Source organism: Desmodus rotundus, chromosome 5 (assembly GCF_022682495.2).
Source record: "Desmodus rotundus isolate HL8 chromosome 5, HLdesRot8A.1, whole genome shotgun sequence".
Lineage (NCBI taxonomy): Eukaryota > Metazoa > Chordata > Mammalia > Chiroptera > Phyllostomidae > Desmodus > Desmodus rotundus.
In genome coordinates, this window is record NC_071391.1 from 33730207 (window position 1) to 33755914 (window position 25708).

Genomic DNA, 25708 nt, shown 5'->3' on the forward strand with positions numbered 1-25708 from the left:
GCAAAAATGTTTCAAGAAACTACAGGACGCGTTTACATTTTGACTAGTCCTGTATGTGCTGGAAGGCGGACTCTTCCTTACATGGAGCTCAAGTCGGTCTCCACTGCTCCCTGGTCCCCACTCTGTTCTCTTGTCAGGACTCCCGTGTGTGCTGTGGGACTTCTTTAGGGCCTAACCCAAGTCCTTCCCTGCCCGGGGCCTGTGAAGACGTGCTTATTTACATGGATGGTTACCTGTGGCCCGCCTTCATGGGGATCATTCTCCCCTGCCACCTCCTGTCCATGCTCCCTGGTCCTTTCCCAGGTGAGACTGGCTGCCGTTCAGCGAGGAGGGGCTGTTTCTGGGAGGAAGAGCACCATCGAAGAATATAGGCTAGGTTGTGTTTTACTTCATTTGCCAAGTTACTTTCTCAGTAGCCTTAAGAGAAACAGAAGCCTTTGTGTGCAGAAGTCTGCTCCCTTGAAACCAGCCACCTGGTTTCCAGCTGGGCCATCTCCATCACTACCAAGGAGCAAGGTGGCAATTCAGGTTTAAGAACAGGTATTTCGGGGGATTTGTCTGTGCCTGCTAAATGTGTCTTGAGAAAGGGTTATAGTACATGAGACTCTTCATGGGTGTCAGAAAATTAGGAAGTGGGCGGGCTGGGGGCTTTTGGGCTAAGGGGTGGGGAGACAGCAGGAAAAGTCAGAGGGCTTGGCAGTCTCCGAATGGGTGGAGGGATCTGTCATTTAATAGGCAGCCTTGGTTTGGTAGGGGTGAGCCTGGAGTAGCAGAAAGATCGGAAGGGTGGTGGTGTGCAGGAACACAGGAACTGACTGTCGCTGTGGGCAAGTAATCTATCCCAGGGGTCCCCAAACTCTGGGCCATGGACTGGTACCTGTCCGGGCCTTTTAGGAACCGGGCCACACGGCAGGAGGTAAGCTTGAATGTAATGTGCTTGAATCATCCCGAAACCATCCCCCCACCTCCAGTCTGTGGAAAAATTGTCTTCCACGAAACCTGTCCCTGGTGCCAGAAAGGTCACGGAGCACTGATCTGCTCGTTCTGGGCCTCCCTTTCCTCACCTGTGGCTCGGTGTGACGAAACACAGCCTGTCCTACTGGGTATTTGGACTGAATGAAATGAAATACCCCAAGGACCTGATTCGTCTTCCTTTGCTCTAAAATTGCTGAACCAGAGACTTTGCCATTAGCGAGTTGGGTGAGTTTGATCAGAAATGATCAAATTTTAAGACCTCAGTTTCCTGGAGGCATTACTTTGGTTCATCACTTTTCTCCATGTGAATCCTTTTTTTATTTTTCTTTAAATTTAGTGTTCCAATAATATCTCATAACCCAAACCCGCAGTTTCCTAATACATAACATGGGGACAAAAATATCTACCCTGCCTAACTCTGTGGGTACGTGGGAGAGTCAAACTCAATGATGAATGTGACCATGTTTAAAGCTTCGGATAAGTGCAGGAAATTATGGTAGTGACGTTGGCTGATAACCTTTTTGGCAAAAAGGGCAGCATTCATATTAGGAAGGGAAGGTTGGGGAGCTGCCTCTAGGTTTGATGAAATAACAGCTGTATTTTTGTCCAGTTTAAAAAACTGTCTTCCTGCTCATATTAGAAAGTTAAGTTCATCTTTGCGCCTACACCATCCAGCTCAGGATTTACTTGCCCGAGACTTAGCACTTGTTCAGGCTACAGATTGGTACACACTGGTGTGGGGGGCCCAGGAGTTGCTGCGAAGGTGCAGTGTATATGAAGCGTTTGCTGGGTGCTGGATGCTGCTCCAAGCACAGAGAAGATGCACTCTTTGCCTGATTCCACCAGAGTTCCCCCCAGCTAACCTTGTGAGAGGACCTCCTGTGTTGGGGGGCTACTGAGTGCCACATTGGTGCTGTTGGTGAGACTTCAGCCCTGGGCACAAGGGGAAGGAGGGAGGGAGGGTGACGCTGTTTTCCTGATGCCATGTCTTCAGGGATTTCTGTCATGGCTGGGAAGCTGCCTGCCCCACAGACTCCTAAGGGAAGGGGACAGCAGGTTATCATGCGAAGAGCATCACATTTAGAAACACAAGACCTGGATTCATGTCCCAGGCTTGTCACTGACTGACGAAGTTATCTCAAGCAAGTCAACCTTTCCGAGCCATTTCCTCGTTCACAAGATGGGGTCGACCCTGTTCATAGCTCCTATGTGTAAGAAAAAGGCTTTTAGGACTGGAGTGCCCTCGAGAAGTGGTTAGTAGTGGTGTTGCTTTATTGTTATTCCCCTTAGGAGCTGGGCATTTTTTCCTGCAGGTGGAAGTGAGGCAGGCTTAGATTAGAGTTTGTGTTTTCTTTTCTTTTTTTAAATTTTTATTGTTATTCAATTACAGTTGTATGCCTTTTCTCACCATCCCTCCACCCCACCCCGGCTGAGTTTGTGTTTTCAAATTCCCTAGTGAATAGAGATGACTCTGTAAAAGGAGCTGGGTGTAAATAAAGCCTAACCCTTGAACGCAGTGCAAGGGTTTCTGAAACAGGTGTTAAGGGAGCCTGCTTCCCATTCTTACCTAGATGCTCATGTCTTAACTCCTATTTTTTGGGAAGATCCAGCTGCTGCCTGCCAGATGAGGTCATAGGGTTCCAAGGGCTTGCCTGGAACCAGGAGCTGGGAGTCTGGAGGCTGGCGGTGGTTGGGAGGGGTGAGAGGGTGCCGGGGTGGGCAGAGTTGCAGGACCAGGGAGCAGCCTGGCTCTGCCTGCTTCCCATTTGGCTTTATCAGGACTCAGGCTGGGCTAACCTCAGTGTCAGCTTATCCCAGCCATCAGAATGCAGGGTGCTCTGACCACGCTCCAGGGCAGAGTAAGAAAAACTTTATAGGCTTAGAGATTTTTTCTTTTTAAACCATCATGCTATGCTCATTTAAAGCTACTAATCTCTGGGGTGGCTCAGTGGTCAGTTTGGAGACGGGGCTAATATTGTAACACACCAAACTGGGGTGATGTGTTGATTGACAGTGAAAGAGAGCATGTTATCCATCTGTGTTAGGGGTCGTAAAAAGTGACCATGCCCTGGTCATTTTGCCTCTGGAACTTTAACCCAAGGAAACAACTTGAATCGCAGAAAATCCCCAAAGATGTATTAATTATAATAGTGGGGTCGGGAGGGGGCATCTAAAAATGTCCAGCATTAGAAGAATGTTAATCTTTCTAGAATGTAAGCACCATGGGGTGAGGACTTCTTTGTTCACTTTGTATCTCTAGCCCCTAAAACAGTGCCTGGCACAGAGATGGCCAGGAAATTTTTTTTTGAACAGTTGATTGTATGAAAAAAATTATATCTATGCGATGAGACTATTATTCAGCTATTTCAAATGAAGAAGTCTTAATGACATAGGAAATATTCTATGTTAATAGGATGTGATAAAAGCTGGCTGCAGATTTCTAAATACAGCAAAATCACAACGTTGTTCCCCCCACTTAAATAAAAGGGTAAAGAAAAGCTAGGAAGGAGAATCTATCCTGGCGTGTTTCTGGATGGTGAGATCATAGGTGACCTCTTTTTTTTTTTTTGTCTAGTTTATCTAAAATTTTTTAAATGACTCTGTTTTGTGATTGGGGAAAACATTTTAAAACAAATCATATTCTTTTAAAAAGAAGGAGGAAAGGTTGGTTTATTCAGGGAATAAACCAGCAGCTTCTAGAGCCAGCTCCTCCTCCCTTTCAAAGAACCAGGCAGCCTTTGTGAATACACAAAACACCTACACACTTTGGTTGTGCTTGGTGTGGAAGCTGATCCCTCCTAATTTCAAAAGGGTGATAGAAACTCTACAGTTTTGAAACTGTGCAGGTCACGTTGCACGGACATGCTCATACATTTATATCCCATCATTGAAGTGAAGACATTTTGTAGTAGGGAGAAGAATTTTAAGAAGATAGATTTTTCTGGGTGGGTGGTTAATTCTTAGAATTCTTTCCTTGGTTCATGGGTTTTGAAAGCTGTTGTAAGTGCCGCCTGCTTGCCTTCATTCTTGTTTTAGCCTGTGCCATCTTAAAGTAACTTTTGCTAAGCCGCTCAGTTTGTTGGAGTCCGTGCTTCATGGAATGCCTCTCTAAGATGCAGTGTTCTCTTGAAGCCAAGACTTCCCTAGAATTAAAATATCTGCGTCTTAGGTGGCCTTTGGCACCTGAGCTGGAAGTTCTTGGCTTTTGAATCCAGCTGGATTGTGACAGAGTAAGTGCCTCCCAGCAGAAAGGCCCACTTTCTCACCCCGGAGGAATCTGATGATCAGGGTTCCTCTGACAATTCGGCCTGTTGTTGTGTCTGCGATTCGTTTCATCCATATGGCTTTTCCTTCATTATCTCTCTTCCTTTCTCTTTAGCCATAACCAGCAGACCACAGCGTTCAGGCATCCTGTGAGTGGGCAGTTTTCTCCAGAAAACAGTGAATTTATTCTTCAAGAAGAGTAAGTACTTTTTTTTATATTCTCCTTTTCTGGGCAGTTTGGGGGCTTAAAGGCATTTGCTCAATACAACACTTGTTGGACTATTTTCCCCTCTCAGTTAGAGGGGTTCTGAGTTTGTTGACTTAACGTGAAATGCAGGAATTTTGTTTTTCAATCTCTAGACTTTTCTGAATGGGAAGAGGAGGAAGGGGGAGATGATGTGCAGATGTGCTGTGATTGGTATTGTCAGAGTCCCTTACCTCTTTCCCTTGAACGATCCTTTCCTCAAGTGACCTCTAACACATTCACCTGGTATGAAAATACCTTAAATACAGTCTCATACTGAGCTGAATGAGGCTCTAAAGGAAGGCTAAAGTAAGAGTCCAAAGCCGGGGCTTAGAGGAGAGGAGGACTTGTGACACCCGCTGGCCCTGAATATTTTGAGCTCTCCATGCTTGCTTTCTCTAACGCAGGAACGTTCTTGCTCCTCAGCAGGGCCTCTGGGTACTCAGGGCAGGCTCTACTGGCCAGGCTCTACCTTAAAAATGCAAGTGCAGCCCAAGCAGACTGTTCTTTTCCCAAAAATGAAGGCAGAGAAACCTGTGCAAGTGGCTGTGTTCTCTCCTGCTCATTGAGATGGTTCTGTTTGAAGAAAACAATTCTGTTTGAGAAACTAATAGAGATGTGGGCTTTACTTCTTTTTTTTTTCCAAATCATTTTTCTTCTGCTCAACCACCTAGACCAAATATCTTTTTTAAAAATTTTTATTTATTTTTAGAGAGAGGGGAAGGGAGGGAAAAAGAGAGGGAGAGAAACATCAGTATGTGGTTGCCTCTCATGTGCCCCCAACTGGGGACCTGGCCTGCAACCCAGGCATGTACCCTGACCAGGAACCGAACCAGCAACTCTGGTTGGCAGGCCGACACTCAATCCACTGAGCCACATCAGCCAGGACTAGATCAAATATCTTAAAATGAATGATCACTATTCATATTTTTATAGCATTTGCCTCCCTTGGTACTTACACCTTTAAACTTTCTGTTATGGAAAATTTCAAACATATACAAAAAATAGAGAGATACAGTAATAAATCTAATGTATTCATTGCCCATATTCAATAATTTCCAAAACATGGTTGATTTTTGCCCTTGCTGAGTGGCTCAGTTGGTTGGAGCATCATCCCATATACCAAAGGGTCACGGGTTCAGTTCTCGGTCAGGGCACATACTTAGGTTGTGGGTTTGATCCCTGGTCCGGGTATGTATGGGAGGTGTCCAATTGATCTTTCTCTCACACATCAATGTTTCTTCCCCCCCTCCCCCCCCAATCAATAAATATATCCTTGGGTGAGGATTAAACAAAGCGGAACAAACAAACATGGCTGATTTTATTTCCTCTGTATGCTTCACCTCCCTCCCTAGATTCTTTTGAAGTAAATTCCAAACATATCATTTCAGCTCTAGTATTTTCAGCTTAGAATTATTATTTTAAGAGCTTTTTAAAATTAGAAATCTGTAATTACAATAATACTGATGTTCCTTGCATGTTTACTCTGTCCTGGGGATTTTACATGCGTATCTCATTTAATACAGTAATCCTGAGGGGTAGGTTACCATCATTGTTTTAGAAGTGAAGACACTGAGACTCAAAGAAATAGTCACTTGCCCAGAGTTGTTGCCTGGCCAGAAGTAGAAAAGCCAGGATGCCACCCTAGCTGAACTTCTTCACTCAAGTCTAACCCTTGCCCTATTTTGATGCTGGTGGCCTATGGAACATGATGGCTGGACTGTGGGGTTGGGGGTCTGACTTTGAAAGCATTAATATTTTATTAGAGAGAGAGTGGGTGAAGGTAAAGACTATCTTGTCTCCTACATCGAGAAAGAATTGCTGTGTAAAAACACCTGGGTGTGGATTCTCCGAATTCCAGCTTGGAGTGAGCTCCTGGAGAGGTCATTTGGTTCAGCCTCTGTTCTTGGCGTGCTGGAGCCCTTGGTGCCTGTCCTATAAATTAAAGGTCTGGATAGGGAATCCATCAGAATGCTCACAGTGGGAAGTTACCAACTTTGGTTTTGTAAAGATTTTATTTATTTCTCTCTTGAGAAGGGAATGAAGGGAGAAAGAGAAGGAGAGAAACATCAATGTGTGCTTGCCTCTCATGCGCCCCCTACTGGGGACCTGGCCCTTAACCCAGACATGTGCCTTGACTGGGAGTTGAACTAGCAACACTTTGGTTCGCAGGCCAGCGCTCAATCCACTGAGCCACACCAGCCAGGGCAGAAGTTACCAACTTTAATAAGAGCTTCTAGAAAATGCAGACTTTTTATCACTAAATACCTCTGTCACACATACCTCCTTTTCCTTATTGTTCACAAAAGACTTTGTCCCCTCACCATTTCTGAGAAGGTGGCCTCTTTTGTCCCACTAAAATATCTCTGCAGCTAACCTCAATTATATTCCATTTCCAGATTAAATCTATTCTTTCCAAGGGTCACTTTTCCTCTAGAGCCCATTCCTGGCTGTCATAAGGAGTGCTTGCTTGTCTCAGGTGGTGGGTGCAACCATATGGCCAGACACGCCCTGAAAGAGGCAGAAGGTGCTGTAGGCATTGAGAGGCAGGGAGGATTCCTACGAACTGATGTGGTGATTCCTGTACTTACTCATTAAATACTTAGTAAATGCCGGCCTTGTGGCAGGGGGTGTGCCAGACTGTGCTCCAGACTCCACAGTTACAGCAGTAAGACGAATGTGGTCCTGTCTGTGAAGAGCTGACGGTTGAATCGGGAAGACAGATAATTAAACAAGAGATCACAAATGTGATTGATGTTCACGACCGAAGAAACAAAGGGTTCAATGGGAGTTGATGAAAGGGCGTTCTGGCTTAGGGGTCGTGGAAGGCCTCTCCATCCTGGGAAGGTATGTTGTTTACATTGGGACCTGTCCAGTCAAGGTGAACAACCTGGGCAAAGACCTCGAGGACAGAGAGGGCAGAGTGTGGGGGATCTGTAACCAGCTGAGTTAGAGTGGAAACTGAGGAGCACCAGGTGGATTCTGGAGAAACTTGGGAGATAAAATTGACAAGATGTGGTGATTGATAATCTGTGCTGGGATGAAAGAGAGGGAAGGCTTTCTTGAAGTGTCTGGCCCTAACTGGAGGAAGGGGGAGGATTAAGATAAGCCAAGATAGTGTGCTCTGTCTGAGGGTTGTCACAGCTGAGGGAAATGTGACCAGTCTTAGCGGGGTCAAAGGGCAAGAGGACTGATGGGTAGTGGAGGTTTGGGAAGGGGAGTGTGGAGATGAGGTCAGAGACAAAGGCTGCAGCCCATTATCTAAATGGCTTCGTCCTGAAATACCCTCGGATTTGCCTCCTGGTGGAGCTCTGGAGGGTGCTAAGACAGGCATGAGTTCCCCTCACAGAAACCGTCTTAAAACATCTTAATACAGTAATCCTGAGGAGTAGATTATCATCATTTATGCCAACTAATAAGATTACTGTTATAACCGTGTGAAGAGGGGCTTACTTCTGTGTGTAGTGTTTTATGTGGTGAGGAAAGGAAGGTAGAGGTGACACTTTCTGTCCTTCACACATCAGCCATCAGACTGTGTTGGTGGAGAAAGGAAAATTGGGTCTTCTCTTTGTCCTCTTCAAAGAGGGCCTGTTAGGGCCACATTGACTCCGCTTGCAGAGCCGTCACCCTGGTGTCTTGGAGTGGATCCTCCTAGAGCAGCAGTTTTCAAAGTACGGTCTCTGGACCAGCAGGACCCGGGACCTTGTTACACACACAAATTCTCGAGCCCACCCCAGACTTCTGAACTGGAGGCTCTGGAGGTAGGACCCTGTAATTTTTAACAAGCCTTCAGGTGATTCTGATTCAGGTAAAAGTTTGAGACCATACCTTACTGTTTATCCCTCCTAAATTATTCCCAGATTCTTTCACTCATCCTTAAGTCTCCTCCAGATACCCATCATTCTCTGGGCTGCAGTAATAATTGTAGATGATTTCTGAATCAAATAATCTTGGGTTCTTTCTGTGGGAAGGAAAAAGAATGGTCTCCATGGTGACTTCCTTAGAGTATTGCTGATGTGAACAGCTACTGCATCTCCCTACTGTTGGCAGGTGGAGCTCACCTGAGCTGCCTGGTGTAACAGGGCATGTCCACCAAAAGATGCTTTCCCATCTTACATGTTAGAAGCACGGAGAAGAGAATAATGTGAAAGCTATGATTTGGCAGAGCCAGAGGACATAAGCTCTAAGTATTCTAGCTACTGTGTCAGTAATACAGAATTAGTCAGGATAGGCTAGGGTCTGCTGTGGGAACATCAACCAAAATTTCAGTGACTTCAAACAATTAAGGTTTACTTCTCACTTTCACTCCATGTTCATCGCAGGTCACCTCAGGAGTTGTGCTCTGTCATCTTTACTGAGGGAGGCTCTGCCTCGGTGCTTCTGTGAATGCCAAAGGGAGCTTTGTGAATTGTGCGTTGACCCTTTCACTCACATTTCATTGGCTAAAGCTAGTCATGTGACCACTCCTAGCTTCAAAGGAAGAGGGAAATGCCTTTCTACCATGCATCTGGGAAGAGAGTTAGAAATACTTATTGATCAGCACTAATGACTACACTTAATCCACAGTCCAGATTTATTAAAGGGAAGTAGGGCCTTTCAGTTCTGTCGCTGACAAGCTTCTTTTGCTGTATGACTTGTGTGTTTTTTGTTATGCTACTTAGTTCATTGTTAGACCCTCCCAAGGCATATGGGTGTCAGTGAACGGATCCTGCAGCCTTGCTCCCTGGGGGAACACCCCCGCCCATCCAAGCCAACAGGCATGTGGAAATCTGTTGGAGGAGCTAATATAAGCTCAGGCAGCATTAGGAAAAGTACAGTACATGGGTGTAGAGAAAAGGGAGAATAGTTCTGGTGTACCATGGTGTTTGTGGACTACTTCGTTCATTCATTTCATGCTTACGGAGCGCCAAGGACGCACCAAGCCACAAACACTGTGTTCTGGGCAGTTAATTTCCGGAGGGATGTTGAGCAGTTGAGATTCCCCTGAGGAGGGGGACCATTATGGTGAGGGTTCTGGAAACCTTGGCCTCGCGTGTGGAGTCTGCAGGCGAGAAGATGGAGGAGGGTGGGCTGTAAATCTTCAGGAAGAGTTGGCAGGGGGAAGTGGGGCACATTTTTTGTGTGGCTGCCAAAGGCAGGCATCAGATCAATGAGTAAAACTCACAGGCAGGCAAATTTCAGCTCAGTCCACAATTTTCTAGGAAAGAGATTTTCCAGCATCCTTTGTTTTACGATCTAGAATTTCATATTTAACATTAAATGAAGTAATCTATCTCTCAGAGTAAGAGTTGACTTTTCCATTAATAATAATAATAATATCGCTATCATTTTTATAGCTAACATGTATAGCCCTTACTGTTTATTACCAGGTACTTTTCTAAGTACTTTATGTATGTTAATTTCCAAAACTGTCCTCTGAGGAAGACACCATTATCACCATGGATACTGAGGCACAGAGAGGTTAAGAGTTTTTTCAAAAGTCACACAGTTGGTGACAGATTTAGGACTTGAATCTGGGTAGTCTGGCCCCAGATCCTGTGTCTCTGACCACTACACATACTGCCTGTCATTTCAGTGGTTTTCAAGAGACGGTCCCCTTCCCTGGCTCTACTCAGGTGTAATGTGCTGACTAAGTAGGCTACAGCTGCTTGGAGATTTTAATTGTAATTGTATTTGCAGTAATTAAATTTGATCTAATAACTGCATGCTTGCTTGGAAGACAGGAAGCCTCCTTGGTAGTCTTTCCTTCGGAAAAGGTTCTCAAGCCTTTTTCGGGGCCTCATTTACAGTGATTGGATCATCGGGGTGCTTCTTTTTGATTCTCATTCCTGATTGTCAGCGATTTTCTTAAATTGGGAGCTTGTGGTTGCCCTTTGTGGCTTACGGACCCCCTGAAGGGGTAAGCCTTGGCACAATGAACTTCCAGGCTGTGGTTTTGGCGGTTGGTGCTGTGCATAAGAGCATTTCTCCTCGGTGCTGGTCTGCCCGGGAAGCCGCTGACAGACGCCTCTGCAGCTCTCGGGGAAGCACTCCAGAGCCTTGACTGACAGCAGGCTGTGTACACTGATCCCCAGGCTCTGTCAAGCATTTGATGTTGAGGTGGGGCCTAGTTGAGAGAATGTGCGCTCTGGAAGTTCAGAAGCCTGCTCTTGTGCTCACCAGCCAGCTGCAAGGCACCCGAGATCGCCGTGGAGTCTCCTGACAGGGAGAGGACCGTGGTCTGGCTGCCTTTCCGGGCATCCTAGTGACTCTCGCTTGCTCCTTCCCTGGGAGTCTTGAGCAGCCCTCTGTTTTCTCTTCGCACTGATTGGAAAAGAACTACAAGTTGGAATTGCCTGGAATGTTATGAGTGGTGTTTGGAGGATAACTGGTAAAAAGATATTATCTTGCTGAAGGTGAGAATTACCTTCCTTACCTTTGACCTCTTTGGGGGTTCATTTTGCAGGCTTTAGGACAGGCTGTCCACAGTGGGTGCCGACACAGGCCTAGGGGTGGGATGTCTCCTGCTATGGGAGATGGCTGTCTGCCTTCCCTCCTGCAGTTACAAACTGGTAGAAACTGAAAGCGAGACCTTAAGAGCACAGGATGGGGGTGGGGTGCGCTACCACACTGAGCTCAGAGAAGGAATCTGCCCTGTTGCTCATCCACTGAGCCCTGGGCTGTGAGGCTGACGCGTTGCTCTCTCTGGCTGTATAGCCAGCACCTTGTCCCTCCACACTGGCAGTCTTGGGCTAGCTTTGCCTGTTGCATTTGGTTGCCATGGCAACAGAAAAATTGAGGAAAAATGGAAACAACTGGCAAGCAGATACAGAAACTTGGACTGTTCAGTTTTCCTTCTTGGTCTAGGAGACGGCACTTGTGACAGTCACAGGTAGGGGGAGAGGTGGTGACAGTGTCCTTAGTTCATTCAGACACCCGAGTGCTGGCTCTGATGGGGATGTTGTGAAGGGCATTGGCACAGGGGATGTCGTTGCCACACAGCCACTGCGTCTGTCTGCGCTGGGGGAAATGCTGCAGTGGTGGCTTCCCTGTGTGTAGAAGGTACGCTGCTGCTGGCAAACAGTCATTTTGTTTTGTCCTGTGACTTCCCTTGTCCTCTCCTGTTACCTCCCCCTGGTCTGGGATGTGCCCAGATCTCCTTTAGAAAATGTTGTTTTCTAATGAGATAAGTGGCTGCCTGATGAGCCAGGAGGAGCACATAGGCTACAAGAGGGCTCCCCAGGGCTCTTATTGGAATTGTAGCATCTCTGAAACAGCAAAGCAGAGGTGGGAGGAACAGTCGGGGTCAAGGTCTGGCTCTACCCCAGCACAGATAGACACATGCAGCCTGGACAACGGAAGAGACTGACCCAGGGTCATTTGGCAGAGTGAGACTCAGGCCAAGTTCAGGGCAGTACTTGGGTTTGGGGGTGTGGGAGGTGAGCCCGTGGGGTTCACTGGATTATTTTCATGTCAGGTGAGGGGTTCTGTTTGGGCTGGTTTCTAGCTCCCTGGGTGGGGTGGGGTGGGGTGAGGAAATGGAGCTTGTGTTCCAGAGAGGATTGTGGGGGAAGGGAAAGAACACAGAAAGCCATAGATGAGTAACGAGGCCATAGTTGCTGAATGAACGCCCGTGTCAGACAGCCTCTCCCAGGGTGCAGGGAGTGCGCAAGGAGCGTTGGCGGTCTGTCTGTGTGCCTCTTTCTCTGGGGAGAGGGAGTGTGGAGGTGTCTGCCTGTTTGGGACAAGAGCTTTCTTTTATTCTTGCTTTTTTCCTTGTGCATTGCTTTTCCATACCCCTTAGGTGGTGGGTGTCACGCCTTAAAAAATTTGCTGGTTGTTTGTGACTGTTCCTCCTTTCACAGCAATAATTTTAGCTAAGTTCTCTGGGTAGGATCCTTGAGGACAGAGCATGAATTTGGGGGCCTATTTTTCCAGGAATTAATGGGATATAGGTCTCATCTCATCTGTCTTCTCAATAAGAGATTCCTGATTCCCCGTAGCTTTCTAACCCCTTCAGGTAGCCTTGAAGACTTGTGACAGTATTATTCCCCTGGGGAGGGGATGGGACCCCAATCCCCCAGCCACAGAGTCACTACACTTCAAAGAAGCCCCAGATAAAACATTTATAGTGATGTTTATAGGAAATGATTGTTGTTAGGAAGTTAATTGTTTGGCATCTTGGGCTTTCTAGAGAGAAATGCCTTGGAAACAAAAATAAGGTATACCTTCGATTTAAATTCTGGGGTCTCCACAGGTGACAGTCACCAACTGCTTTTCCTTTAATGCAGTGCTTCACGGTTTCCTGGGTGGTGCTTCATTGCACGCAGCCACCTTGTGAGCGAGAGTCGTTTTCACCCCATTTCGCAGCGATGGGAGCGGAGACCTGGAGAAGCGGTGTGAGCTGTGGAGGGGGCAGTAGGCTGCAGAGCTTTGTGGAGACCCAGTTATTCTGGCCTCATGGTCTTTCTAGCACCCCGGGACCCTCTGGGTTTGGGGGTTAGTCTCGGGCGGGGAGAAGGGCAAAGGCCTGCCTCCGTCACACTTTGGGAATTGCCATGGCATGGTGTATCTGTGGCTCAGGTTTTGGGAGTCCGTCTTCTGTTTTGGGCAGGTCATTAATCTCTCTGAGCCTCAGTTTCCTCGTCTATAAAATGGAGATAGAAAAAAACCCCTGGCTTTGCAGGGTTAAGTGAGATAATGCGGGCAAAGTGCCTGGCACATAGTAGGTGCCGGACAAGTATAGCCCAGTCCTTCTGCTTGCTTGATCTTGTGTACCTGACTCTGAGGGTTGGTGACACTTGACTTGGTGACCTACCCACTGTAAGGGCAGTAGGGCAGGGAAAGGTCTTGCTGGGATTCCACTTCAGTCTGCTCCTGTTCACGATGTTGCCTTCAAGGCTGCTGAAGACCCATTAAACAAACTCACCTCCATTCAGACCCAACAGGAGAAAAAAGGCTTCTGAATTCTGACCTCCCTTTCCTACTCTGTGTTATGTGCATTTGCTCCCAGATATGTAGGAAGCAGAAGCAGCTCCTTTTGCAGATGGAGCCTGTGAGGGACAGAGAAAGTAACTTCCTGCCCAGGCTCACCTGACACAACCCTGAGGAAGTCCAGAGCAGTGAAGTCATTTCCTACTGAGCTTCTCCAGGCTGATTTTTGTCTGGTCCTAACTTCGTTTGTGCCTTTCCAATGGGAGGCAATTGAGTTAAAACTCCAGCTGACTGTTTCAGGCTGCAGACCACACCCTTCCAGCAAAATCATCAGCATTCACGTGGCCCAAGTCAAGGAAAGAAAAGTCTTGGTTCAAATCATCCCACTGTCCTTTGGGAATCCAGATACCACCGAAACCTGGCAAACAGGATTTTAATTTAATAGATTTTATTTGATGGCATGAAGAGCCTGCTGTCCATAGCATGTGCAGGGACCTGTGTGACTCACAGACCTGAGGGCAGGCTGTTGGGAACGGACCCACCTTCTCAGCTGCTCGGCGCAGGGCCGCATGCTCTTCTCCGGGGGAGGAGGGGAGGGTTCTGGGGTGAAACCTGCCAGGAGTATAGTTTGAGGACAAATCAGTGTCTGCCCCACCAGGCTGCAACATGGGGACAAGCCCTAAGATGTTACTGGCTGAAGCCAATGTTCCAGAAGGCCCACATCCAAGTCAGTGCCGATTTCTTCAGGGTTGTCTCTTCGCACAGGCACCACTGATGTTCCCGTTGCTTAAAACGGTGTGGTAAACAACCTCCAAAAGTGTCCATCTGAGCCAGCTTTTCAGCCAAGTGAGGAGATTGGTTTGACACTTCTTTTATATTCTCACTTTTGGATACTAAATGGTGTCCCAAGCATGGCCACCCCTGGGTGTGTGTGTGTGTGTGTGTGTGTGTGTGTGTGTGAGAGTGAGAGAGAGAGAGAGAGAGAGAGAGAGAGAGAGAGAGAGAGAGTGAGTTGTAATTCTGGGTAACTTCTAGTTACTTCCAGAAGTCGTATTAGCCCATGGAGGGCCTTCGAGCTCGTTACCCGTGTTGAGGAGACTCAGAGGAACATCCTCTGAGGACCATCTTGTTACCTGGCTGAGGGGGCAGCCGTGTGCACCTTGTGCTATTAGACAGCCGGGCAAGGGGCTGCCAGGTAATGGCTGAGTCTGTGGCTTCATGTGGGAGCTGTCCCTGCCATTGGAAGCCCTGATCAAGATACACTCCTTGTTTGTAGAGACAGCGTGGTCCCCTCTCTGCGGACAGATTTAGTTTGGACATCAGTCATATTTCCTAGCAAGCCAGCTTTCTCTGCGTGTGGTTTAGCAGAGGTCTGTGGTCATGAAGAATGGAGTTGTCTTCACGTGCCGCTGCCATGCACTGCCCCTCACTGATGTTCGGTGTTGGGCACACCCCCCCCCTCCTTCTCCCGCTGAAATATGTTCACAGCTGGATCCCCAGGTGGCAGTTGTACCCTCTCTCCTCATCCCTCAATGCTGCAGGACAGGCATCCTTTCTCTTGTACCACTGGCCTGGGAACTCTGTGGCCAGCCAGCACTTCAGAAGCTAGAAGCTGGGGAGGAGAGAGGGGTTAGGATGCAGGGGGATGATTAAAATTAGAGGTCAAGATTGTAAGGTGCCGAAATGACAAAGGTGGCCGCCTGTCCTGGATCACCTGGGCCGGTCACAGGTCCCGATCATCTTTGCTTTGTCCCACAGAGTAGGGGTGGCTCGTCTAGTTGAGGGAGCCTGGCGCAGTCATTTGAAATGATGTAGATGAGTTTAAAGGAATGGAGAAAATATTTATAGTAAGTATTTTAAAATTCAAGATGCAAAATCATAAACACAGTATGATGACAATTATGTAAAAACAAAAAAAGCACCCTCCCCCAGCATGTAAAAAAGAATGAAAGTAAATAACCAAAACTGTTAAAAATGATTTCCCTTTGAGCATTGTGGATATGGTCATTTTTTTCTTTCAGCTTTTTTCTTATATTTCTCAAATATTCTATATAGGCCTTATGTAAGTCTTAAATGGCAAATTAAGCTCGATAAAATCTCAAACCAACCTTTTTTATTGTCGAACTTTGAGTCCTGAGTCTTAGCTGAGAGACACAGCTGCGGGAACTGAGGTGACTGAGAGTTCATCTTCCTTGTCTCATGCCTTGGAAATCTGAAAAGTCAGGCAAGACCAGGTTCCGGGAAGGCCTCTGGGACATAGTTCCTCCTGGAGGCAGGGCCTGGACAAGGCGGCCTCTCAGAGCCCCCTCCCACCCGCAGCTGGCGATGCTTTCAGCTGCACTCAGCTTCTGCCAGCCCGGAGCTGAGTGTGGTGACATTCTCTGAGTGGGGAGCAGTAACAAAAGTCTGGCTGGGATGGAGGCGGGGGGCGGGGAATCTCTAGAGAGAGTGCCTGAGCTGATAAGGAGCCAGTGATCCTCCTGCCTGAAGGGACTTGCACCTCCAGCTGCCAAGCCTCCCGCAGGACCCAGCCCCTTGGAAAGCTGGTGCCCACTGCAGTGGTCCTTCTGTGAAGAACTGCTTAATGGTGCAGGGTATTGGGGCTCTGGCTTGGGGCGTGGGAAGGATCCCTTATACTTTGAGCAACAGTGTTTTTCAAGGAAGCAGCATGTTTTATCTCCAAGGTGGGAACTAGGATTTTCCCTCGAAGCACCTCTGTAAAAGTGAGGCTGCAGAAAGACCATCAGAGAGAGCGCTTCATCCTCCGCCGTGTCCTGCCTGGACCCTCTGTCTCCATCTCTGCAGGGTCCTGGCCCCAGTCTCCAGGTCAGATTTTCTCCATTCCTCAGGCAGAGAGCCTCTTTACATAGCCGCCCAGACTCTGGCCTGTCAGAGCAGTGGACAAAACCCAGCCGCTGGGACTCCCAGGGTGAGGGAGGCTCACTGCTCCTGAGTTAGTTAGCAGCATCTGGGAATCGGCCCCAAGCCGCTCAAGGACAGCACCGAATCTGTATGGGGGCATTTGCCGCCATGCTGCTTTGGGAAACCCTGGCACATCCTGGGGCTCTGTGGAGGCAGGTGAGAAAGGTTCTTTATGGTGTCTCCGAGTGTCGGACTGAGATGTTCCCAAGGGGCTGGCCCTCCCAGGGCCAGTGGAGCTTCTTGGGGGGTAGCACGATGTCACTGATGTCATTGGATGCTGCTGATGGGGGTGCACCCCGGGGATCCTCATGGGGGACCTAGGCATGCTTTATTTGTTCCTGCTCTCCCGGCATGGCACAAGGGGTTGATATCTCTGATGGCTCTATTTTGGGGCAAATGGAGTGTTCCCAGAATAGGAGTCTTTGTTGAGTAGTTTATTTTGGGAGGCAAGCCCTACTGGCGTTTATGTAAGTGATTCTCTGTGTGTATCTGGGGGTGTGGATGTGTGCACAAGTGATTTCTTATTACTAATTATAAACAGCTTCTTTTGGGAGCTGGGAAAATGGAGGGGTGTGTGTGTGTGTGTGTGTGTATGTGTGTGTAAGGGGCATGGGTTGCTCTTGCTGCGAGGAGTGGTGTGTGACTGTGTGTGCCCATCTGACGGGGCAGTAGCCATAGACATGTGAGTAAGAGAGTAAATGTGGGGACTTTGGAACAGCAGGCAGGGCTCCTTGCCTGATCCTGGTGTGTGGTGTCAGGCTGCAGAGATGTGCCCACCTATCATCCCCTTGATTCTCTGAAACTCATGCGTTGGCTGGGCCTCATGGCCCTCAAGCTGCTGCTACCTGGAGCCAGGTGGTCTCCAAAAGGTTGGTCCTAGGTTGTCCAAAGCCCATCAACCAGTTCTAACTGGGGATAAATCTCAAATTCTGCTTCTTACTGCAGTTTGGCACTTAGTCACTTGCTTTTCCTGTCTCCCCATAGGCCAAGTCCACATATGTCGAAGCAAGAGAGAAACCAAAGACCGTCCAGCATGGTCAGCGAAACGTCCACAACGGGGACCACATCCACCGTGGAGGCCAGGCCTGGCCCCAGGGTGAGCTCCTGGCTGCTCATTCCTTCTGTCCCTTCTCTTATATTTGCCAAAGCCCTTTGTCATCAGAAGCCCATTTGACTTTTACCCTAGCCTTATGAAGGGGACATATGAGAAGTATTCTCCCCACAACGATAGATCAGGAAACTGAGGCCAGTTGGGGGTGTGTCACTTGTCCGAGAAAACAGGTGACTGCTGACAGAACCAGGACTGACATCTAGGTCCTTGGATACATTCTTCATTTTCCAGCGTGTCTCAGAAGGGCCACGCGTGTGAGAGACAGCCTGGAGGAATTTGTGACAGGTGGGCCTGAGGGAGGGTGCTCTTGAAAGGGGCCCAGAGGTTTCTGTGGCCAAGATGTGGGGGCACAGAGTGGGGAGCAGGGAAAGGACTGGCATTGCAGTGGGGAGAGAGTGCTCAGGACCGAGCCCAGCCAGGAGGGGTAAATATCTGGTAATTAGCAAGGTCTGTGGCCACAACGTGGCTTTGTTCCAGAAAGCCTGGCCTAGGACATATTGGGGCCAACGGCTGCTGGTGAAAGTCGATTGAAATATCCCTTTAAATTTTTCTCCTCTGTGGCCCAGATGGGAAGCTTGCCAGGTCTTGACTCCCCTTTAATTAGAATGCAGTGGCCATGTGCATGCCTGTCCCAGGTCCCCTGGCTGTTCTTTTGATCAAAGGGCACTGCCAGGTAGAATAAGGCAGGCAGCCCACCCATCATACAAGTGCTTTTTTGTGCCTCCCTGAATCCTCTCTGCTGCTAGCATTCAGGTCTGCTTTTCCCTAGATCATCAAGTCCAGCAATAAAGTGCACAGCTTTGGGAAGAGGGACCAGGCCATTCGGAGGAACCCCAATGTTCCGGTGGTGGTGAGGGGCTGGCTGCACAAGCAGGTGAGGAGGCTGAGGAAGGAGGGCGGGCAGGAGGAGGTTGCTCTTGCTGATTTCTTTCCTCACCCTGGCCCCCCTGGGGGCTGGGGAGAAGCTCATAATAAGTGTTCTGTTGCTGAGTTTGCCTGAAGCAGGTAGGTTTTGCCTACCATGCAGAGCGATTTGCTGTTCATTTTTATGAGTGGACTGTCCACTCAGTGGCTACAGCTTCCCTCCCCAAACCCATGTGACCACTTGGGCCCCTGGTGTTAGTTGGGGCTCTGGGACCCAGGCGCTCATGGTGGGAGGTCTGGGGGGAGGAACGAGAGTCTAGCCTTACGGCCCGCACTTGCTTTCCTGAACTTAGAGTCTTTGTTATCATTTGGCCAAAAACATCCCATTTTTCCTCTTCCCCAGTCTAGCACACATATTTATCTCCCAAGCACCTCAGGGTCCAAAGCAGCCAAACTCAGCACATTGCCTCCTCACCTCTCCCAGTCTGCTTTTCTGGGTCTTGGTGTGATGATACCACCGTTCTCCCAGGCGCTCAGGTTAGAAACCTCAGCACCATCCCCAGCTCCTGCTTCTCCCATAGCCATCCAGTCCGAAAGCCCCATCAGCTCTGGGTCCCCCAAGGCCATCCTTCATCTCTGTCCTCACCAACCACTGTCTTTTTCTGGTCCTCTGGCCATGGACAGGCTGTGAGCATCCTACCCTTGCTTCCTACACGGTTCATTCACTGGGTGCCTGCCGTGTTGTAAGCGCTCTCATGGCAAGTATAAGGAGAGGAATAACATGTAGTTCCTGCCCTCGTGGGGCTGGTGGTCTGCGGAAGGGACAGAGAGACACACGTCTCACATGTCATATCCTCACCCAGCACAGTCTCTCACATATCATATCTGAAAAAATCCACAAATCAAATTCCAAAAGCAATGATGTAAATTTTTACTAAAGGATTTATGGGAAGACAGAGGAGGGCATTACATTGCACCCCACACAGAAGAAATCCCTGAAAGCTCCTTTGAAGTCTCTCCCCCCACCCCCACCCCCAGTTCTGTTCCCCATGGCAACTCCCACAGCCCTCCAGCCTCTCCGTCAGACTCTCCTCTGCCACCACCCTGTCCTTGTGATGCCCCTTCCCTTACAGCTCTGTTCTCACTCTGCCCATCTCTTTTCTCACCCGAGTACTTTAACCCTTGGCCTTTTCCACTTGTATCTCTGTGCCCATTAAACAAAAGATGCTCCTTTGCAAGGTGAAGGGAAAGGAAGGAATTGTAGATAACCCCCACCCCAGCCCAGGCCCCTGTGTGGCATGCTGTGGACACATGGCAGAGAGAATGTAGCTGCTTGGGGGAGTCCTGAAAGGCTTCCCAGAGGAAGTGATGTTTGAAGCAGGTATGGAAGGATGGAGGGTTTCCCCAACAACGCTACTGTCCTCTGTTTAGAGAGTATCTGCTCAGCGCAGAAGAGAAAACCAAGAAATGTGTGAATTCAGCAAATTACATTTGTTTTTAGCACTTTAGTAAGTGGAGAATGAACAAACTTCATGCGGTTGTTAGGTTTAGAAACTTTGAATTTTTTTCTTTTAAATATAAGCCAGTCAAAAACTTACAAAAGGAAGACAATTTTAATGGTTAAAAATGCTCTGGGATTTTCCTAGGTTTGGGAGAAAACTGACCTTAAAACATTACTGTTTTTTTTTCTATCGTGACCATGTCTTTTAAAAAATTTTCACATTCACCTAAAATGTTTTTTAAAAATATAATGATTTACATTTTAGAAGAGTAAAGACAGATTCTTATTATGACACAATTTGATAGCAAGAACATCCAAGTCATTTTACACTGAATGGGAGGAAAACATAGTCTCTTATGGTAAAAACAAAATCAGTCTCTTATGGTAGAGAACTGAACTTAATCATACGAGAATGTTGCCTCGTTGATTAATTAGCCAACTTAAACTCTTTGTTTCATACTATGAAAATCAGTTTTCTAATCAGCATAAGTGAAGGCATTTTACAGCACAGCATTTGATTAAACGAAACTTCTCAAAAGCTGATTTCATGCTTACAGGAAGAACTGTATTTCTGAATCCATATGTTCCTTTCTAAAAGAGGGGTGCTTATAATACATTAATCTGTTTCGGGGGGGGAATCTTCCTGGGGATCAACTATCTTTGAATCTAAATTTCAATTTCCTAGTGAAAGCATGTCTGTGCAGCACAAATTCCTTAATCTACTGAAGGAGAGAGTGAGTGTGGGCCAGTCACGACTGGGGCGGGGACAGTGTGCTCAGACATCGCCCCGAGTACTTCTCTTGGCTTTGCAGGACAGTTCTGGGATGAGGCTATGGAAAAGGAGGTGGTTCGTGCTTGCTGATTATTGCTTGTTTTACTATAAAGGTGAGCCGGGGCTCGAGCCACAAGGGCTCTTTGTGCTGTGGCGGGTGGGGGGTGAGGTGATACAAAGGGTGGTCTTCTCAGAATCAGTGATCAAGCAAATTAACAACCGATAGACCTGGCAAAGAGTTCACTTTCACATATATGGGTGGTTGGTGACATTTTTACGAGTCCCGGCACTGAAAGTGCCACTTACTGAGCTAAATGGGGTCTGGTTTGCTGCGTTTCAGGAGTTAGCGGGTTGAGTTGAGCATGTTTACACTGGGGAGAGGGCCCTGTCTGATTCACCTGTGTAGTTCCAGCGTTAGCACAAAGGTCCCCGGGGAACAGCTGAATGGACCATCAGTGAATGCAGTCATCCTGGGGAGAGATAAGGAGCCCTGAACTAGGGCAGTGGGATGGACCAGCCCAAGGAAGGTGCCACAGAGGGTCATTCTGATGTGTTTTTCCATTCAAAGACAGCCGAGAAGAAGTGGTTCTTGGGAGCATCCCTCTGCCCAGCTACGTGATATCGCCTGTGGGCCCTGAGGACCGCATAAGTCGCAAGTATTCCTTTAAGGTACCGCCCCCTCTCCTCTAGGGCCCAAATTGCTTCCCAGGGAACCGTGTTCCTGAAAAAAGCTTTATAAAAGCAGTTGTTTTTGTGGTGAGGGGGAAGAAGTTAAGCTAGAGAGTTTCAGCCTCATATTAACAAAGTTATAAATTCGTTACGCAAGAGTAATATCACATTACAAGTACTTTCACTTGTATCTGAGCAGCAATTAGAATCAAATTTGGTTTATTTTCTGGATCATTGAAGCTTCCTAGGGAAATTCCTTTACCAGTAAAAACCCCCTTTCTATTTCCTTTGTCCCCATGCCATTTGGAGTGAGTGGGGCCGTGAGAACTGATGGCCATCCTTTGACGGTCTCTTGTCATCTTCACAGCCAGGCGTGGAGGCTCCTGGAAGGTGGTGGTCAGGCCCAAACTTGGGGAATCTTGAGGCCATCTCCTTCAGTGGCTTCCACAATTCCTTCACTACTGATATTTCTTGGATCCCTAGGGATGGTGAGGGTGGGTGGGTTGAAGGTCCTCGTGACTGGCAGTTGGAGTGGAAGTCTCACTGAAGCAAGTGGCTGTTGGTGCCAGTAGCCATGGGCAGGCACCTCTCATGCAGCTTAGGGCACAAGGCAACGACGTGGGTTTTGAGCTGGGGTAAGGGCTCCTGCTTGCGCTGCTTATATAGCTTGGCTATTTCCATGTTGGGGGTACAAGATGAGTACTAGGCAGTAGGTATTTAAAGCAGAGGTTGAACAGAAGTCAAGTTTTCAAGCCACAGATAGTTAAAGGGCAATGGAAAAGCACGTGAGACACTTTTCGTTCTCTGGAAGGGTTAAAGGAAAGTATTGGTACCCGGTGCCCACAGCATCATTGGCAAGTGATGGTCTGCATCAGCATCTTCGTCTGGGCTCCACCGAGGTGGTGGTTGTTGGAAAGTCAAGTCTCACTTTCCTCTGCCTTTCCTTCCTGAGCTGAGGCTTCAGCTTTCTTCATGGACAGGTGGGAGCTGGCTTTCCCTTTCCTCGGACTGTCTCTCTCCCCAGGGACTGCAGAATGGCAGCAGGTTGAGCATTCTTGGATCCTTTTCCACTTCCCGTTGCATGATATAGTATTGTCTTATATCTGCAAAGCCTTCTATGATTGGCGAATTACTCTTACCCATGCTAGCTCACTTCATGCTGTGGGGAGCCTGTGAGGTCAGTATTATTAGCTTCATTTTCCAGATGAGGAACACGAGTGTCCGAGTGCTAAAGAAGCTCGCCCGAAGTCACCGAGCTGGAAACTGACGGAGGCGGAACTCAAACCAGAGCTCTATCCTCTTTCTTCCTTACTTTTTTCTTAAGATTTTGTTTATTTACTTTCAGAGAGAGGGAAAGGGAGGAAGAAAATGAGGTATAGAAACATCAATGTGTGGGTGCCTCTTGCACGCCCCCTACCCGGGACCTGGCCAGCAACCCAGAAATGTGCCCTGTCTGGGAATTGAACTGGTGGCCTTTCAGTTCGCAGGCTGGTGCTCAATCCACTGAGCCACACCAGCTAGGGCTACAGCCTCTTTCAGTTTCAAGTTACTGGGAGGGAAGACAATTTCTTTCTCTTCACACATTTCTTCCACATTGGTCGCCTCCTGCACATACATTGTTGGAGGTGGGAGGTGGTTTGAGCTAATGTTCATTGTTATCATTTTAGCAATATTCTTTTATTTAATAGTTCAGGAGCCCCTCCTGCCTCTTGCTGGCTCTGAAAACATTTTCTTCAGTGGGTTTCAGACTGCTCTTCTGCAGCCTGAAAGTCTTCCCTCAGAAAACCTTCCTTTCTAGAGTTGTTGTATGTGTTGCTGTTGGGCCAACAATCAGGGTGACGATGCTCTGTGTGATTATTTTGGGGCAACATCTGGAATATTCTCAAAGTAACTGATCATACTATATATATTTCATTTTAACACTTTTACTGGGAGCTGTGAAAATACATTCCAGGAAAACATCTTTTATGTGTCATAGATTCTTTAAAATTTTTTTCCTTAGACTTCACTGAGAGTGTTGCCTAAGTCTTCTGTCTGTGAGACAGAAGGCATGCATGGGTTTGGGGGGACCTTTAGGGGAGACCCTTAGGGTCTGAGAGCAGAGAAAAGCCACTACAGACAGATCTGGTGGTGTTCAGCTGGTTCTCCAGGAAGGGCTGTGGTTTTCTGAGAACGACAGGGTGTCCTTTCCCTTTGGGTTACAGCATCATTTTTTTAGGGGCCAGAGAACGGACCCCCTGGGCAGTTCAGGAACTGTGTTCTTAGGCATACTGAGGAACACACAGTGTTTGTGTCTTGGGCCTTATGCCTGTTTCTGATGTCAGTTCTCTGTTTCCTGAGCTGAAATTATCTGACTGTTGCTAGGGTACCTTGCTTGAGATCGTTCAGCGTTATCTGTAGTGATAGATGTAGGTGCAGTCTGAAAGGTTATATGGCCTTTTTTTCCAGCTGTGCCTGCAGCAGCCTTGGCAGCCCCTGCATATGACCAGGGAGGCCGAGGGCTAGATGTACCCCGAGCACAACCAGGTCTGCGGGATGCTCCAGGTCTGGGCTCTGTGAGACGTTCTGCCTGCGCTGCTGGCTCAGCTGGGTGCCCCACCCTCCCACACTCCTCACTGCTCCCCGCCCCCGAGATCTCCTATTGGATGCACAGCCATTCTCCACCTGTTGGTTGGTCACCTCTGAGCAAGCTGGGCCCTCCGGATCCAGGACGTGGAGCAGAAAACACCCCACTCAGTCAAGGGTCCATGGACTTTCAGTAAGGAAAATACCTTTACTGCCTCCCTGTGAGCCATTCTTCCTCTTTCAAGATCAAGGGGTCCAGACCTGAGCCTGCAGACCCCTCATGTCAGGGGATAATTCTTATCTTTCCTTTTTTAAACCTATAACATTTCATTTGATGAAGAAAGCAGGCCTTAACAGGTATTAGCTGTACCTGTGCCTTGGTCACCAATAGAAACCAGGGATATCCTCACATCACATCATAATTGTTGCAAATACCTTGAACTATCATTTATGAGCACCCCCACTTTGAATTACAATAATTATTACTATATTTGTCTTATAATGTAATTTTTTTAAAGATTTTATTTACTTCTTAGAGGGGAAGGGAGGGAGAAAGAAAGGGAGAGAAACATCAATTTGTGGTTGCCTCTCATATGCCCCCTACTTGGGACCTGGCCTGCAACCCAGGCATATGCTCTGACTGGGAATCAAACCTGGGACCTTTTGGTTTGCAGGACGGCACTCAATCCACTGGGCCACACCAGCCAGGGTCTTATAATGCACTATTAAAGAAGCTCTTGTATCACTATTTCACAATATTTAAAAATATTTTGATAAACATTTCAATGTATATCCTTTACTTTCTATGTACACTTAAAAACATTCTGAGAAGAATTCATGGGAATCACCACTGTCAGGGTTTCATGCCCCCCAAAGATTGAGACCCCTTGCTAAATTCTGGCTGAAGGCCAGCCAAGAGATGAAGTTGTTCACTTGTTTATATTCAACAAACTCCTGTTGTGTTCTGCGGTTTTACTTGGCGGGATGTAGATCCTGGGGTTATGACAATGAAAAGGACAAAGTGCTTGCCTTCATGGGGCTGATACTGCAGCGTCTGCATCAGCATGGGGGTCGCTGGGGAGTGAGAAGGGAACCAGAAAGCTGCCCTTTTCCTCTCCCACTTCCGTTTTGTTCTTTGTGTCTCTCTCAAATCCATCTCTTCCTCCCTCCTCCCTGCTGCCGCTGCCACTGTTCTGTCTCAGCGGCTGTCATCCCTCCCCCAGGTAGCTAACTTGCTGCTGGAACAGTGCCTGGCACACAGTGAGCGCCTGTGGTGTTGGCTTCAGCCTTCTGCAACTCTTCTGCAGTCTCCAGCCCCTCCTCCACGCTGTTGCTAAATTGCACATCTGTTCAGTGCTCCCCACTGCCTGCAGGATAAAGCCCAGTCTTAGTTTTCAAAGCCCCAGCCTCTCTCTTCAGCCTCATTTTTAGCCACTCCCATTTTATACTTTCCCTCTGGCCATATGCAGTTGCCTGAAGGCCCAGGACATTCCTTGCCCATAGGCCTTTGCTTAAGCTTCAGCCAGAGCCCAGAATGCTCTTTCCTCAACTCTTGTTCTCCGGGTCTCTGCTCAGGGGTCACCCCCTGCAGAAGCCTTCCCTGAGCCCTCTGGACAGGTTAGGTACCCTCCTTCTCTCCATCCACAGCTCTTGTATCACTGCACTATGGATGGTTGATTGCCTGTCCAGAGCTTTCCCCAGGAAAACTAGCCCCTTAGTGAGTTCCGTAGTTCTGCCTGGGTAGGAGGGGCGAGCCCCGTTCTGCAGACAGAGACCATGTGGAGCAGCCATCTGCAGCAGGAGTCTTGGGCAGGGACACTGCTTTCACTTCCCAAGCTAAGGTGGATTAAGGCTTCTTTGCTGATTGTGTCTAGTCCTTTATAAATGAGTGATTGGGGAGGAGTCTTT

At 48.0% G+C, this 25708-nt stretch overlaps 1 protein-coding gene across 15 annotated transcripts in view; it reads left to right on the forward strand.

Annotated features, from left to right (window-relative positions):
- Nucleotides 1–25708, forward strand: part of PLEKHA7 (pleckstrin homology domain containing A7) — a 202681-nt gene that overhangs the window by 113928 nt on the left and 63045 nt on the right. For all 15 annotated transcript variants that reach the window (XM_053925428.2, XM_053925420.2, XM_053925434.2 and 12 more), the window contains 5 exons: nucleotides 4355–4438; nucleotides 17303–17414; nucleotides 18199–18303; nucleotides 20607–20679; nucleotides 21135–21235. In XM_053925428.2, the coding sequence (XP_053781403.1) occupies nucleotides 4355–4438; nucleotides 17303–17414; nucleotides 18199–18303; nucleotides 20607–20679; nucleotides 21135–21235 (475 nt within the window). The remainder of the gene's footprint in view (nucleotides 1–4354; nucleotides 4439–17302; nucleotides 17415–18198; nucleotides 18304–20606; nucleotides 20680–21134; nucleotides 21236–25708) is intronic.